This window comes from Priapulus caudatus, unplaced genomic scaffold, assembly GCF_000485595.1.
Source record: "Priapulus caudatus unplaced genomic scaffold, Priapulus_caudatus-5.0.1 Scaffold403, whole genome shotgun sequence".
Taxonomy (NCBI): Eukaryota; Metazoa; Priapulida; class Priapulimorpha; order Priapulimorphida; family Priapulidae; genus Priapulus; species Priapulus caudatus.
Genome location: NW_014577464.1, coordinates 204,424 through 221,953, shown reverse-complemented (window position 1 = coordinate 221,953; position 17,530 = coordinate 204,424). Strand labels below are relative to the sequence as shown.

Here is a 17,530-nt window from a genome sequence, read left to right as displayed (position 1 = left end):
AACCGTATAATGTAAACCGTATAATGTAAACAATGCGTTCGCCCACTGCATATTCTCGCAACCTAATTGTAAATGAAACTGAAACAGCGCTAGCCTGGAACCCTGTTCCAAGCTGCGCACCAGTGTAGTAAACTAAAGGGCAAGTAGACTGGTACCCGGCCCCACCTCTCGGCTTAGTTACTCGATGGGATTACTGGCTAGTACCAGTCTAAATGGCAAGTTACAAGCCGAGTGCAGAATTAGCTGCAAGTAACATGAAATCGTTTCTCATTGGTGGGTGGCCGTGGGTCTGGCTCTGCTGTCAAAGTGTAGCCGTAGTTACCAAGACGCTACATTTATCAACAATGTGGCGTTTTCTTGATAATTGTGAGCCCCCGGCAAAAAAGAATAAACAAACATCCGACAAGAGGAAAGAAAAACAGAGGGAGTATGAGACGAATAAGAGGTCTTTAGTGTTCAAGAACTCTTGGATAACGGAGTTCGAGTGGCTTCTGCATGATGGTAAATGCATGTATTGCAGACCATGCCAGTCAGCATATGGGCCTTTATCCGTGAACAAACTGCCGAATCGGGGTGGGTTCCAAAACTATTCGAAGGGAGCCTTTGTCAATGGATGCGCAAATTTCAAGCATTCAGCCCTGACGAATCATCAAAATTCGGATGGACACAGTGTGGCAGTCAGACACGTAGAAGCCCGCAACAAACCCACGGGAACAAGCCAGGCAGAGCAGACCATTAAACAGCTCAACAAGTCCGTTTTTCATAAACTTGAAACTTTGTTTAGAAATGCCCATGCAATTGCTGTCAACTGTCGTCCCTTTTCTGACTACAATTGGATGGCAACCCTTGATGAGAAAAAAGGTATGGTTTTAGGGGAAACGTACCGAAACGATAAGGCATGCAAACAGTTTGTCACAGCCATCAGTGATGTAGAGAGAGAGAGAATTGTTGCCAAGTTGTCCGAAAACAAATTTCTAACAGTGATCTCGGATGGGTCAACGGATACAGCCATTCTTGAAAATGAAGTCGTTTATTGCCGGACTGCTAGGTTGGGACAGGCAAACACCTACTTCTGTGCATTCAAGACCCTTGAAAGAGGTGATGCCAACTGCATCTACCAGGCATGCACCACTAGCTTGGTGGAGGCAATTGGACCTAATTCACTTGCCAAGCTGGTTGGCTTTGCCGCTGATGGGGCCAGTGTCAACACTGGTCACGCAAATGGGGTTATTGCAAAGTTGCGCGGAAAACACGACAGTTCTATAATCATGGTCAAATGTCTGGTCCATCGCTTAGAGCTGGCTTATAAGGAGGCATTGAAGGGTGCAGTACATGATAAGCTTGTCAGGCTGCTTGCTCACATCTTCACGCTTTATCACAAGAGTCCACTTCAGAGAACCAACCTACGAAAGGCCTTCGATTCGGTTGGAATTCCTGTCGTCATGCCAACCCGAATTGGAGGTACAAGATGGTTAGGCCACACTTTGCTGTCTTTGGAGAAGCTCTGGAAAGGCTACAAAGCTATTGTGATGCATCTGACTAATGTACGTTTGTATACTCCGAAAATTCACATTTATTATATAATAATTATTATATATTATATTATATATATATAATTAATGTTTATTATATAATAAATATAATAATATAATATAATATGTATAGCTATACATACACAAACACAATCGAATCTTTACTTATCAGTAATAACAGCACAATCACGTTAGATACGAATCATACGAGACCCCATAGTTGATTTCCATGTTATTGTTATAAATTAATTTATGTGAGTGTGAATAATCAAATCAAGCAAGTATGCGTGAAGCCAGTTAAATTTAATTGATAAACCAAAAAATGTTGACTAGTTGTAGCCTGTAGCCGCTGTACATAGTATCCAGAAGCTAAACTTTTATATTCTTTCACACAGAATGTCGAAGATCCAAATGTTGGTCCAAAAGCCAGGGGATTGCTGAAGCTTCTGCAGTCTAAGGCGGTGATACACTATGGACACTTCCTGCAAGATGTTCTGCTACCTTTGTCCAAGCTGTCCAAGGTCCTACAGAATGATGACTCAAGCATCTACCTATCACATGAACAGTTGGAGTCTGCCAAGATATCTCTGACGAAACTCGAGCAAAGGTACATGTATGCTTTAACTACATAATAAGTATTGACAGTTTGAGTAGCTGATAATACATTGTATGTAGATAGAAACTTAACAGAGAATAAATTTCTATTAGTAATATTAACAGTCTAAAAGTACATATAAATTACAATAAAGTCAACAACACAATACATTATATCTACACCTTCATTAAATTGCATAAAAACTTATTGGTGAAATGGTATCTGATTCTAGACCTGGTTCCTGCCTAAAGAGTGTAACAGATGATCATGAGTCAGAGTTCCAGGGTGAGACACTCACTGGTAGCTTCAGCTATCCCCACCAGCTGGTATCCAAGCTCCTAGCTTGTTTGGACAAGCGCTTCAGTGACATATCTGCTGATTTGCTCGTTAGCACCAAGATAGCTGATCTCTCGTCCTGGCCCACAGCAGAGTTTGCAGATGGTGTGTTATAGTTGCAGATTGTTTATTGTTTGATTATTTTATTGTTTATGCTCAATTTTTCTGTTGCAGTTTGTTTACTTTGTTATACAGCTGCTTTAGGTCTAATTTGAAAACATGTTTTGTTTTTGTTTTGTTTTTGTTTCAAACCTGATGAAAACTAATCAATATGAAATTTTGTTTTGTAACATACTTGCAGACTTTGGAGACAGTGCTGTTAATACCCTGACCAAACATTGGAAAGGTGTACTTGAATGGCAGGGGGTGGATGTGGCTATGATACCAACAGAGTGGGATCAACTCAAGCAACTTCTCTATCAGAAGTGAGTAAATTATTTCAGCACACTAAACGAGACTAATGAAACATCTACGTGAATGTATATTGTTTTCTGATTGATTACATTTTTAGCAATCAGTCTCCACCAAACACTGAGTACATGCCTGATAAATACAGTCAGCATTAGTTCGTTAGAACTTAGAATATCTTGAATACACAGAGGGATTTTATTTCTCTGACCCACCCTAGCAGTAGCAGTCCTGACTCCTGCAACAGAGAATCTCATTTTCAAATCAATCATAATACAACAAATATTCAATCTGATTTCAGTGAGGATATCTATCAGATGAGCTGGCAGCTGATCAACAGGAAGTACAAGGCCAAGGTACCTCACATCCTCGACCTAGTAGACCTCATCCTGAGTCTACCTGCTACTTCTGCAGTGTGTGAGAGAGGGTTTTCCATCATGAAGATCATGAAAACCAGTCTACGCAACAAACTTAAAGCCAGCAGCATGACACAAATAATGCTGATCAGGATGCACTCAGCCAGCATTGAGGAATTTGACCCTACACCCGCAATTCATAAGTGGAATGCTGGCAGCAGTAGGAGACCACTCTTCAAGGCCAGCATACCTACGAAACTCCAGACGGCATTGGAGACTGCAGCAGAGGAGACAGCAGCAGCAGCAGAAGTCGAGCAAGCAGCAGAATCCGACAGGCCTAGTGAGGAGGAGCGGCACAAGGATAGCGATTCCGGCAGTGTCTTGTTATCAGATGACATGAGCAGTGATGATGAATCAGCAGATGATTTCGAAATGGACATTGATAATGAGTCAGACTAATAAACACAACTTACACAAGGAAGAACATGATATGCTGTTTTTTTTAACTGTAATTTGCTCCAAAATTGGCGGGCCTACAGCTTTGCTGGCGGGCCTGCAGCTTTTAGGAGCTATAGGCCCTGCGGGCCTACAGCTTTTTCTGCTCAGTGGCAAACACTGCTTAGGTGAGCGCCGCAGCGGCAGCAGCGGTCTGTCGGAAATCTGTCCTGAATTACCTGGCCTGTCCCGAATTTGAGAAAATCCTAATGTGTATCGAAGTTTGTGTAATGAATTTATATTGATATGTGATTGTATGATATGATGATATAATAAGATATACTGTATCACCTACAACAAACTAAGTCACCTATATATATGTACATAAGTCACTTATATGTACTTGACTGTAATTAACTCTAGTTACTTACATACTTTCTTGTTCTTACCTGTACCTACCTGTCATTACCTATACTCACCTGTATTTACCTCTAGTTGTCTATACTTACTTACAGTTACTTACATGTAATTGCATCTAGTGACCTATACCCACTTGTACTTAGGCCAAAACAAAATATATGTGTGGTTACTGTTACATGCCGAAAACATTTTATTTTCTTGAAATATTTTATTTACGAACCATGTCCGAAGGATGTGCGTTGTGCCTTTTGAAGCAGGAACTGTCCAATTAATTTTTTTAATTTTTTTTAATTTTTTTTAATTTAAAGAAAATTGACAATAAAATGTTTAGGGTTGCTGGGAATAAATAGGGTCGGTCGGGAAACCGTAACCACACCTATATTTTGTTTTGGCCTTACCTGTACTCACATCTATTTACCTATACTCAACTGTAATCATTGGTGGTCACCTATACTCACCTATACTCACTTGTACTTTACCCACATCCCCTATTCCAGGTACCTGTTCCTGACGAACATCCGCAAGGCGAACGACGCTCGCAAGAAAGCCGATCGCCGCGCCGTCCGCGAGAAGGTGCTACACGACCGCGACCCCGCCGCACGACCCCCGGCGACCTCCACCGACGGTGGCGCCCTCACCTACGGCCTCAACTTCAACACGATCAACCTGTACGTCCGCGACTCGACCGTTCTGCGCCACGACAACTGGCGCCTCGCCCACGCGATGATCCACGGCCCGACCCTCGTCCTCGACCTCTCCTACGACTCCTGGATGACCCCCGCCGAGCGCACGAACGCCGCCTGGCAGATGAAGGACGCGCACGGACACAACAAGGTCGCGCGCTCGCCGTTCCACATGCACGCGTGCAACGCGCGGCCCGGCGACGGCACGTACGCGGCGCTGCAGCGATGCATCGCAAACCTCGACGAGTCGGCGATGATCAGCGTCTCCGCGGAGAGCTACCTGGATCTCTACGATCGTCAGCGTCTGGTCTACCTGTCGCCGGACGCGCCCACGTACCTGGAGACGTGGGATGATGACGACGTGGTGGTCGTCGGGGCGATGGTGGACAAGACGAACCCGAAGCCGCTGTCGATGGCGAAGGCGAAGAAGGAGGGGATACGGATGGCGAAGCTTCCCGTAGATAAATACGTGAGGTGAGGAGAGACAGAGGGATAGAGGGGAAGGAGGGAGAGAGGGGGAGAGGAGAAGGAGGGGGAGAGTGAGAGATACATAGAAAGATAGATAGATAGATAGAGAGAGCGAGAGAGAGTACAGCTGTCAAAAAGATACACCAATCACAGCCTACGTGCAACTGCTGTACATTTACTAGATCGAGCAAACTTCGCGGGGCGACACATCATGTCGGTAACCGGTCACAAAGCTGAATCATCTTTAAAGACGTACACGGGCTACACAGATCAATCCATCAAACGGAATATGTCCGATGCCATTTCGGATTCACTGCGACCTGTCCAGTCTACCTCAGAGCCAAAAAAAAAAGGTGGACGAGTCTGTGATTGAAAACAAAGAAAACAATGACACCAATGACAATGTCCTAGATGTTGCAAATGCTGAACTTGTGACCGATACACAACTTGATGATATGCTGAATGAGTCTGGCTTATCATTCGACGATTTATTAAAAGCAGCTGCCCCAATCCAAGAACACGAGGAATCAAAACCTAAAGAAACAGAGGAGAATGTTGGACACATAGCAAACAATCAGGTCGTTCAGAACAGTTCGTCGATTGTAAATAGAGAAACCCTCAATCATTTCATGAATTTTCCACTTCCCTCTGTCTCCAACTGTGGAAATGTCACCATCAATATCAATTTTAAATAGAATAATAGCTTTGTAGTCACTTGTTGAAATTATCAACATTCAGACAGTTTGACTTTTGTATTTGTTCAAACTTAAATATTTTGTTCTACAAAAAAATCTCTGAGTTGTATTTTTGAACATTTAAATTGATTGTTTTTGTTATATTTGAATTTGAGAGAGATGACAATCTCGAGTTATTGTTTAAAACATATTGAATTGTTATTGTTTATTCTGAAAAATCCAGACGGATGAGATGTAATAACCAATGAAAAATGTGATATTATTAATATTTATTTATGCATTGTAAACAAATGTGATATTTGAAAGATACCGTTACACCGTACTGTATTTTTACCCTTGAAAGTTTACTTTCAATGCATATAAATTTTGTTAAATGAAATAAAATACTAAATTTGTTTGATTGAGTTTTCTCCTATTTACTCACATTACGCATTATGGTGTTTTTGTTCTTATTAACAGCTAATATAAGGTCATTTTAAGTGCACAGAGACACATATTCTGTGTATAGGCAGAATTTCATTGCAGGTGCCATAATCATGGCGAAATATGCTAAGTATGGATTGGTGCTACACATGGTTAAGTTTATAAAAATGTCATATAATAAAACAGTTATTGACCTATTTTCAGGTGAATACGAGGATTTATTAACCCTCGAAAGTGATATTTTCCTCGGCCTCCGGCCTCGGGAAATATCACCGTCTCGGGTTAATAAATCCTCGTATTCACCTGAAAATAGGTCAATAATTGTATAATGTTTTTGTGTCTATATATACTTTCTCAAATAGTTCATTCTAAAGTAAAACGTTTTCTTAATTTCAAATACAAAATATACATGTTATTGTTATTTATCACAATTTAAGTAACAATTAAATATTGGTTTTTCTTAGTGATTTGCTTTTCTAACTTTGTTATCTTACAGAAAAAAACATCTACATTCAGTGGAAGACTGGAGTGCGTAGCTACCAACAGGAGGTGCAGTGGTTGGTGGACCACATGAGGACAGCAGGTCCGAATGCGGAAAAGACCATCATTTACTGCAGGTACCATACTATTTAAATACCCCATGCAAACGCGGTTTGAACAAATGTTAACTTCAATGTAACTGTCGCAATTGTGTTGCAGATCAATCAACCAAGTAGCAGCTGTCTACGAAGACCTACTCCATCGCATAGGAGAAGCCGCCTGGCAACACAAGACACACACATCAGAAAACCTGGGCATCACAATGTACCATGGCAGCATAGGAAAACTTCAAGAACAATATGTCTTAAACACTTTCGTCAAAACGGACTCCATCGTACGCTGCGTTGTATGCACCATTGCCTTCGGCATGGGCATTCAAGAAACGGATGTCAGACATATTATTCACCTTGGCCCAAGTAAATCGCCCCTGCACTATTGGCAAGAGGTGGGAGGAGCTGGCCGAGATAGGCTGCCATCTTCGGCCACATTACTACTTAGTCCACGTTCACTGAACAAGAGACTTGTGAGCCCTGAAATGCTACAAGTATGTGAACGAATTTCTAGTGAGAAATGTTGTGCTAGGCGAGCAATTTTGGAGGCCATCCACATGCAAAAAATGCCACGTGTTGCAGTGCGGTCCGGTGTCTGTGGAAACTGTGGCAACTGTACGCGGGCTATAGTTACTAAAGCTATGCTAAACATAGATACAACTAGAGCACTCGGAGAGCACATACCTCCGCCAAGACAGCTGAATTCTCTCAATGTGAAATGTTATGACAATCCGTCCATAACTTTTCCAGTTAGGCTTAACCTGTATGATACAGGCGGTTCTGGCGCGGCGGCGGCGGCGGGCCAATCAGCCAATCAGCGAGCGTCCACAAACCCACAAACCAAAACTTAAACACACGCCGGTGACAACATAACCTCCGCCAAGCCCCTGGCGGAGGTAATAATGTAAACCAACAACAGTAGGGTTACAACGCGAGCCTATTCTTTTCTTTGAAGGAGCCACTCAGTGATTCACTCAGAGCGGTTTTATGGTGCGTTTTTCGAGGATAGAACTTCCAAACTGGATTTATTCTAAACACGAACCTTTAGCTGCGTTCACACGAGATACACGGCCTCGCTGGTTCCGTACTTATCTGGTGCTGAATTCGGCTGAAATACCGTGCTAAGACAACCCGGAGCGTTCACACGAGAATCGAGGCTTAGCTGGCTAGGTATAATATAGACTGGTACCCAGTCGACAGTTCCAGACTAATCTTTATGCGGCTACGAGCACAGGCACTTGGGACAGTCAGTAAAAACTGAAAATAATATGAACGCACATTCACAAATAGGCCCTACTACCATACCTCTCAATTACAGTTCCTCTGTTTAACATACCATATATTACCATGGCGAGACAGCACACTCGCAGCGGCCAAAGAGCTAAATACAGTAAAAACCCGCGTATAAGAACATAGATTTTTCCAAGTTAGCCTCAATATGTTCTTATGTAAATGGTGCTTACTGAAAAATTAGGCTCAAAAGGTTCTTAAATAGGTTCTTAATTGTTTCTACTTTTAATATGTATAAGCTTATACTTGATTCAAATTGTGTTAAAATTTTGTTACAAGGACTGCAATTTTTGCTAATTAATACCCATGATGGGCTACAGTGTGAGTTTTTCAGTGCTTACCATACTGTATGATACAGTATGTATCCAAGGAAACAAAACAATATGCAAAAAGATGCGTGCCAAAAAAAGGTGCTGGCACATTAATCGGTATTGTTGAGCTCGTCTTTTTTATTTTACCTGTGTTTCTTTTTAAGTCTTCATCTGCATGGAAAATTAAGAACCTACTTTAAAATCTTAGCCTAAAACAGGTTCTTATGTAAAGGGGTCTAAATGGGAAATTTTAGCCTAACAGGTTCTTAAAATCTATGTTCTTATACGCGGGTTTTTACTGTATAACAATGTTATATTTAGATACTTGGCAGCGGCGAGTGCGGGAGCGTTCGGCGTTAGTTTTTACATCGGTTTTTATGAAGGAAAGTTGATACACAGTGACGCAACAGTGGAACTGTAATTGAGAGGTACGGTAGTAGGGCCTATTTGTGAATGTCCGTTCATATTATTTTCAGTTTCTACTGACTCTGTCCCAAGTGCCTGTGCCGGCTACGAGGTTACAAAAGTTACACTTACCTTCGCCGCATTCGACCAGTGACAGTGTGGTACGCCCACGTGCAGCGGATGGGTAACAGGAAGTACGCAACAGGATATCTATTCACGAGGAGCTCTCCGTGTAAGAAATAATCCTGTATGTAATACAAAATATATGAAGGTTTATGACGAGAAATGTCCTAATTGTTTATTAAACAACATTACATCATCTCTCTTATTTGTTGTTTTCGTAAATTAATTATTATAATAATGCTGCTCGTTTATAGAACTGGGGGAGGGCAATGGAAGTCCTCAAATTAGTGGCGGTGCTATGGTGCAACATCATCCATAGATATCATATAACAACTATATAGGCCCTAGCCAATGAGAGTGCATTGCACTGAACGGTCCGCCACGCCGCCATATTGGAAAGATGATTGTCGCTGCATGTCGCAGTGTTTTCTAGGCCATTAAACAGACGAACGAACGTTAGGAAAATGTACTTCCTCTGATATCTCGCGAACCAGTCGAGTTACATTTCTAGAAATTGTAGCTATTATAGACATATGTCTTAGCTATAATTTCTGTGAATTTTGAGTTTATTGAACCACGATTAGTTTAATTAATTACCAAAAATATATGCGTGCGCTGTCGCTCATAGGCTAATAATACGCACGGTTATGGGCGGTAGGAAATTAAGTGTACTATCTCGCGAACGAGTCGAATTACGTTTTCTAGAAATCTAGATACCTATAAACACATGTCTTAGTTATGAGCTCTGTGGTGAATTTTGAGTTTATTGAAGCGCGATGAGTTTGCTATAGACGAAATAGGAATTTTGACATAGACGAAATGGGAGTACGACTCGAGTAGGCCAACCGGCTCAAGGATAGAGAGCATGTCCAGTAATAAACATCATCCTATCCTATCACTGTCCTGGACATCATCCGGGCATAAACCTTATTACTTGGAGTTGGAGCTAGTTTGTTAATTAGAGTCATCCTTTAGCTTCTGCCACAACATGAGCATGTGCACATTCCGTGTGCCTTCTTGCACGTTTCTCTCACCAGGTGGGGCTTCGGCAACAAGAGCCTCACGCTCGACCAGGTGGCGCTGACGCTGCTGCGCTTCCGCGAGACCGGCGACTGGAGGAGGACTCTCACCGAGACGATCCCAAAGAGGAAGCTGTGGAGCGGGGAGGACCCCAGGCAGACGCGGAGAGAAGCCGAGCTCAGGAGGCTGCGCGGAGGAGGAGGTCGCTACGGCAACCGGAGCCTGCGGAGGGACGACGAAGACGACGACGACGGGCTGTTGTGAGCTTCCTTTACGAACCTTTCTTTCCGAAGGTTTTACTTTTGTACGCGCGGAGAGAGACGCTAACGAACTATTGTAAGGAGAAGGAGAAAACTACCAACTGTCCTCTATTGTACCTTCATCTACAGACAGTTTCGGTTCCGAGAGAGAATGCTGATCGGATTACCCGCCCCCTCCTTCCCCGATAGCATCCGTTGCATCATCGCCGACCGATTTAAGGGCGAACGCCCCGCCTAGTGATGGGGGCGCCACCTGGTAGTATTAGCACCCCCGCGTGTTATGGGGTGGAGAGAAATGTGACGGCAGTGGTCGGAAAGAAAGTCGCGGTGTTTGTGTGGTGAAGTGAAGGTGTGTTTGTCGTCATAGCAACGTCTCCTGTAGAGACGACGCGTGCATGTAGCATTCACGTCAGAGAGAGACAGCGAGAGCGAGTCTCTCCTCTATGTAATTAATTACTCTTTTCATCGTTAATTATCGCCTGTAATTAGTGTCGATAATTAGTTTCGATAACAACCGATAGTGCGTCGTTATCAACACTTTCTGTTTCGATCTTTTTTCTCTCACATGCCTTTACGTTTATCGGTGCAATCGGAAGGCGATCGGCAAATATAGCACGAAAAGTAAAACCACAGCAGACATCATTGCGGTAAATGTTAACGGCTTTTTATATAAAAAAATCGGATCAAAACACCAGTGATAAAAACTTGTGAAACGCACGATCTGCACTTTCGAATAATATAATGACATGATAATCTCTTGCGAACAAAACCAGTAACATTATCATCTGTATCTTATAATGTTTACCGGTATCATCGTCTGTATAATACACGTAATTTCCATCGTAATCAGATTATTAGATTCGTCTGCAACCAATCTCAATCATTTCTAAATATCTGCTGTATCGTATGCAATCGTCTGCAAACAATCTTAATCGTTTCACAGGATTTAACGTCAAGCGTTGCACGTGGATAAACATCCACGGTGTATATATAAACGAATGTATATAATATTACGCACGATCGTATAATATTATATGTAATATATATTATATTACACATGATTGTATAATATTATATATAAGATATACTCTATATATATATATATTAATATATTTAATATATATTATATTATTGATTGTATAATCAAGGCAGAATCGTCATGGCAGTGTGCGACGTATCACAATCGAAGTATAAATGCAGATGACGGCGCGAAAACAACAGAACGTCGATTCGCGCAATCGATATAAAAAAAATCACGGATCACCAGGCGGCGCCCGCGTAGCCGCGTTCACTTGTCGACGTCGACGGTCACCGACAGTGTCGTTGTTGGCGTGTAGATGGCAGCACTGTTGCTCGTGCGAAGGTACACGTGTTTCCTCGTGAGTCGCGGCAAACTGTGGGCGATGCCCGGAGTCCGCACAGAGGGCAGCACCGCTGCGAGAGGCGTCTGCTTGTTTCTCGCGCCGCGACCTTCGCACGACCTCGCTTCGACCTTTGACCGACCGCTCGCGAGTTCGCGATTCAAAAACGAAATCCGACTCTGCATCCCCGCATCCTCCACCACAGCAGGGGGCGCCGCCGCCTCGACCGCTCCCGGCGCCTGCTCGACTCCGCCGGCAGGGGGCGCCGCTCGCAGCGAGGCGGCCGCCGCAAGCTGCCACTTGGACTTGGGTCCGCTGTACTGGTGCGGGAGCTTCTGCGCGAGCGGAGACGCGCGTTATCAGAACAATCTGAAGGAATATAAAAATATATACAACTTTAAACATATATATACAACTTACAGCTTTAAACGTACAGTGTAGCCTCGTTATATCGCTATTGTTGGGCTCCATAATATGTCATCGCGGAAAAAGCGGGGTCGCATTAAATCGGGGTTAGATATATGTGGCTATATAAAAGCCAAAAAGGGGGACCAACTACTCATCGCTTTATATCCGAATTCGCGTTAAATCGGGGCGCCTAAAATGGGGGTTCCACTGTATATACAACTTTAAACATATATACAACATTAAACATATATAGATAATAAGCTAGTAGATGGTTACGTAAGATAGTGTAAGGAAGCGTTTCACCTCCCGATCCCAGGTTCTCGGTTTAGTAGGTGCAGTAGTGGTACCCGTTTTTTAAGGGTAATATCAGGTTGCGTCGATAGTTTCCACGATAGATAGCACAGATAGATCACACGATAGATATTACGAACAGAGTATTATAAAGCTACTCTTCGTTTGTTCTATTACCACAGAATCTTCTCTTAACAGTCTAAATTCACACAACTCCACGAAACTGCACAGATGCCTACACGGAAGTCTACACACACAGAATACCAACTATCAGTAATTTCGTACCTTTGCGCAGCAGTGCACGGAGACGCTTGGGGGGGAGGTGAAGGTGAAAGGTAGGAGATGAACGGAAAAATATAACGGACTACGTGTGAAAGTAACAGAGGCACAATAGGAGCGGGACAACAACTAGACTGTTCGATTCAAAGGATCAAGCCAAGTCCGCCTCTACCTGCGAGTTTTGGCGTCAACAAATCTGGTTCCTATAGATGGGGCAGGTGGACATCACGGCGAAATCATCATTATGTGTCATGGAATGATTTATTGTGATTGCGTCCGTGCCGCGAACTAATATGTACTATCTGTGAAGCCGGCGCTTTCCTACAGTTACAGTTACAGTTACAGTTTTAAATAGTACAAAAGTTTTCTAAGGGGACCACGTTCCGAGACCTGCCTGGTTCCACCCCACAACGGACCATGACCGTAACAACAAAAATATTTGGAATCATTTCCAATTTCCAGCGACATTGTCGTATGACAATTGACAGTTGCTCTGTTGGAAACTTGGAGGCACGTTTGAGGATTGCAATACATCTGTCGAACAGACCAGTTTATGTGTTTAGGGAAATGCAGAGAAGACCTTATTTCTTTGTAGACCTGGGGTATTTATTGTGCAATGTTACACAGCTATCACAGAAAGCATTTATAAAAGAAATAGACCGCGGGGTGAACCCCCAAATTGTGATTTTTTGCACCCACCGAGTGGCAACTACATAATATGCTCACATATTGTAATTAAATATATTTTAAAAGGTCTGTGAAACTCGTCAATAATAACATTTACGCAAACAAGAGAAAAACGAAACAAACTGAAAGAAAATAATTTATTTTGTGAGAAATATTATCCAATCAAAACGCACGTCTCATCCCGATTCCCCACTGTGTTGCTTTCTGCAACCAATCACGCGTCTCCTTACGTTCGCATGAACTGGCTCCCTGCACAACAAACATGGCGACTTACATGTCGTCTATGTCGTCTGATGATTCTAATACGCTTCCTACTCAAGATGTGGAGAGAGACTGCCGGAGATCAACTGTATAATGTATATGTTGTAGTAACTGTTGTGGTGGCACATGATGAAGAATGTCATTCGCTGCAAAATGTTGATGGCACAGTGAATGTAACTGCTGTGAAGGAACTTGAATGTAACCACGAGGAGGCCGACACACGACACGGCTCTTCGTACACGTCAGTATTCTGCGCATTCACTCGCTGCGTCATTCCAGCGTATCAGCCAGCGTCATCATTAGAACCCAGATACGGATGTATTTATTATGGTGTGGCTAAAAAGCTCAATGATTGAGCCCTAACTTTCTTCCACCTGGACCTGGAAAGCAACAAAGATCGTAGGCCCTACAAAAAAAAATGAATTTGAGTGCCATAACAGTAAACCAAATCGGTGGACTGAGGTAGAGCAGATGCTCGCTCTATCGAGGCTACTAGCTGTCACAGGTTGTGATTCGTGGTGTACCTCCTCTACGGCAACTCAAAAAAAAAACCATGAAATGATCGTGAATCTAACAGAGTCAAAAGCATTCAACAGGCTGAAGGCCATTCCACCATAACAACTAGTCCTGGTAGAGAACGATGCACGCTTGTAAGATATCTTGTTTGAATTGTATGATCAAGATTCCCTTGATGAAATAGCAGCCGTATAACAACAAATTCGATGGGTAGAAATGGCTGAATGAGGATCCCCCAGCTCACGGACTCCTTAATGAAACATGCTTACTACGATCGCTAACTACCAGTAAATTTCCGACCAGGTCTCCTACTGTTATACTCTCGCCAACTATGTTAAGCGCGAAGAATTTGGGCAACCTACCAAGTCCTGAGCAGTTTCCAGCCATTCCAGTCCACATGGTCATGGCTGGAATTACAACAACACAGACTTGATATAGTTACGGAGCCATTCCCGCAGCGCCACTACATCGGCTAAGCTCAGCAACTGCAGCTTGTCACAGAAGACAAACTGGCTGATAGAACCCAACAGGAGGAAGCGAAACGTTCGTTGCTCTATGTAGCAAGCCACAATGTAAAACTGGGGGCACATATTTAGCCAATGCATTGATTGCAAAAATTCGGCTCACAGAAAAGATATCGATGGCTTTGAAGAAGACTTGGATAATGAAGATACATGTAGTTTATTGAAAATTCTCACTGCTCTTTCGCTCTAAAGAAATGTTAGCTGACATTGTATTCCACTAAATCCACTCACTTTACTTTCGCTGCATGCAACACTTGCACTTAACGCGCATTGACCGAAAACAAAGAGTTTTTAGGTCCAATTTTTTTATATTAATTTTATTCATTAAAATTGGCACGGATATTTTTTAACTTAATAATGATAGTTTTGGCGCTATAGTTACGCCGATTTTAGCGTCAATATGGTTAGAGAAATTGCATTTCCAAAATGGTTTCTCTGTCCACCGTTTCTCAATTGTTTTTGTTTTAAGTTAGAGGGTTTATTGCAACAGGATGTACATCTCAAAATGTTAAAGCGCCAGAATATATGATTCCTTATCAATATTTTCATCTTCTGTAGTGTATGCATATCTATATAGGCGTGACGAGAATTGAAATACATTGCTTTTTTCGATTGAAAAACAACAAATACTGTTATACGTTACTGAATTACATATGTATACCTAGTATACACTGTAAATGGGAAATATGCACACATATCAAATTATATTCATGTCTTTTATCGGAAATAACCACAGATTATGCACTAATTGTTAGAAGACATGTACAGATGTACTCACATCTGATAGTTGCTTACTTGATTATGATTAACCTATGCATTTTCTTCCCATTATAGATACTTCTGTCGCACATTCTTCACGTCATAATAACATGTAAACAATTAAATCATGGCCCTTATTCCAATTATCCTTTCTGTTTGAGGATCAACCTAGCTGAAGCATTTTCGTGAATGCTTATGAAATTGTAATAAAGACAAAGGTCATCTCCTTGTCAGTCATAATTGGTAATTTTTTAATCTACATTTTAACAATATATCATAGACCAGATACTACTGATCTGTACGGCTTTGTGATTGTTATTTTTTTTAATTTAATCACAGATCAAAAACCCTCGATCAGCATCATAGTGGCTGTTATTCAGCACGTTCGTGGATAAATTGCAAAAATTATGATACATTGTAGGCTGTATCCAATCACCACGCACGTAGATCAGGGAGCTGCATTATTTGATTAACTTTGAAATATTGAAATATATTGAATAAAAAGTAGCAGAGTATCAAAGACAATGAGAGAGACTATATAGAACGAAAAAAGTAGGGGTAGAAGAGATGTGTAGCGTCTCAGATGCGTTTCTAATTAAAATGCAATTTAGTATTTGTTCCTTTTGGCGGTTGATGATTTTGATAAACGTAGTAATCCATGATGTGTGATTTATATGTTTGTCAGAATCATGCACTACGACTTAATATGGCAATGTCATTGGTGCGACGTGAGTAGAACGACCAAGGGTTCGACACGCTCAGGGTGACACGTCAAGCCTGAGTATGATAAGTTGCAGCGGAACCAACGTAGCTAGCATCAAGGAATTTCAACGTAATTGCAGGCTGAACCTACGGCTAACAGATAGCTGCAACCGCTCGGCGTGCACACACGTGTGGTCGGGAGTGAATAGCCGACTTAGAAGAGATTTTAATGTGAGCGACCAGAAAACTCCGGGCATAAAAGATTTTGCCCGCCCTCTCGACGTCCGCAGCTTACCACTTCACAACTGTGTAGTATACAGACATCCTCACCTTCACGCGCTCATGCAGGCCTTTTCCGGTCGACTGTCGATCATAGCCGGTTTGGCGAAGTGACTGTTTTGTCCATCACCGGCATTCTACTCGCCGTGCCGGCGACCATCTGCATCGTCACGCGGACATTTCCTACGACTTGGGACTAGAAACTTTGCATCCATATTCGCTAACTCTCGGCGTCCTCCCGCACTATAATTAAGAGCCATTTGTTAATATTAGTTACTTTCTTAGCATATTTGCTAAAACTGCGGGTCGCCTCCTCATTATAGAACAGAGCCATTTTTTGATTCGTTGATGTGATTGTTAAATCTTATGCGTAAGTAATTCTGATACGTCCTGCTGTAATTAATAAACCTACTAGAAATTACCACTAGTCCTTGCTAAGTTAAATTTCTGTGGAGGTCACCAAAAGTGAGAGTTGGTAGACAACGCATGCGCAGATTGGGTTGGCACATGGTGTTGTTTGGTAAACCCAATATACTACACCAGCTTCCTAACCCAAAGAAACTCTACATTTTCTCCCCCACACAATTGTGACCCCGAACGTGATCCACGAGGTAATTAGGCAATATTGATAGTTTTTTGGTGTAGCACTCCTCCTCACCCGTCGGTCACGCGGCCGAATGCAGGCGTAAATGATTTTTGAGTTAAAACGCGTATGTCTGAGCACACGTATCTGACTCAGAAACAACGCCCTCCGTGGCACAACTGAGTTGTCTACTCCGGTCGTGGGGGCGTTAGCATAAAGCTTTCCCCCCGTTTTCTGGCGAGTGCCCCAATAGGTTCGCTGCAAGCGAAGCGTCAATTTGCCATCGCGCAAGTTACCGCATGGTCGCACCCTGTACCATCATGTCATCTCGGTACTTACCCTCGAAAGTCGCAGCCAGGAGGTGCGCGATTCTTGCTGAATCTTGCGCGGCGACCCCAAGCCATATCTCCTATCCTGAAAAAGAATGCAGAGTAATGTTCTTGTCGCCCGCAACGCTCGGAGCACGTCGCGTGCCAATCTCCTTACAGAGGAAGAAGCTGTGTGACCGAACCGTCGCAGATTCTCTCTCA

General features: G+C 42.7%; 2 protein-coding genes across 3 annotated transcripts in view; both read left to right on the top strand.

The window, feature by feature from the left end:
• The window catches only part of LOC106810011 (mitochondrial ribonuclease P protein 1 homolog), a 12,256-nt gene extending 1,371 nt beyond the window's left edge, over window positions 1-10,885 (top strand). The window contains exons 3-4 of the mRNA XM_014813263.1: window positions 4,580-5,239; window positions 10,108-10,885. Of these exons, the coding sequence (XP_014668749.1) occupies window positions 4,580-5,239; window positions 10,108-10,354 (907 nt within the window). The 3' untranslated portion in view covers window positions 10,355-10,885. The remainder of the gene's footprint in view (window positions 1-4,579; window positions 5,240-10,107) is intronic.
• LOC106810010 (zinc finger protein 862-like) lies at window positions 178-3,714 on the top strand. 2 transcript variants are annotated; one of them, XM_014813262.1, is made up of 5 exons: window positions 178-1,544; window positions 1,928-2,139; window positions 2,360-2,412; window positions 2,765-2,888; window positions 3,173-3,714. In XM_014813262.1, the coding sequence occupies exons 1-5, from the start codon at window positions 213-215 to the stop codon at window positions 3,684-3,686; spliced, it is 2,235 nt and encodes a 744-aa protein (XP_014668748.1). In that variant the 5' UTR covers window positions 178-212; the 3' UTR covers window positions 3,687-3,714. The 2 variants fall into 2 exon arrangements, with proteins under 2 accessions (XP_014668748.1, XP_014668747.1); XM_014813261.1 differs by having other exon boundaries at window positions 2,360-2,568.
• Window positions 10,886-17,530: the final 6,645 nt, after the last annotated feature.

What these genes read in the sequence shown, in the direction of transcription:
- LOC106810010 (XM_014813261.1), top strand. Translation starts at nt 213, where the DNA reads ATGGCAAGTTACAAGCCGAGTGCAGAATTAGCTGCAAGTAACATGAAA. An exon ending in TTGTGATGCATCTGACTAAT is followed by an intron (nt 1,545 to 1,927) that starts GTACGTTTGTAT and finishes TCTTTCACACAG; the next exon opens with AATGTCGAAGATCCAAATGT. An exon ending in CACAGCAGAGTTTGCAGATG is followed by an intron (nt 2,569 to 2,764) that starts GTGTGTTATAGT and finishes ACATACTTGCAG; the next exon opens with ACTTTGGAGACAGTGCTGTT.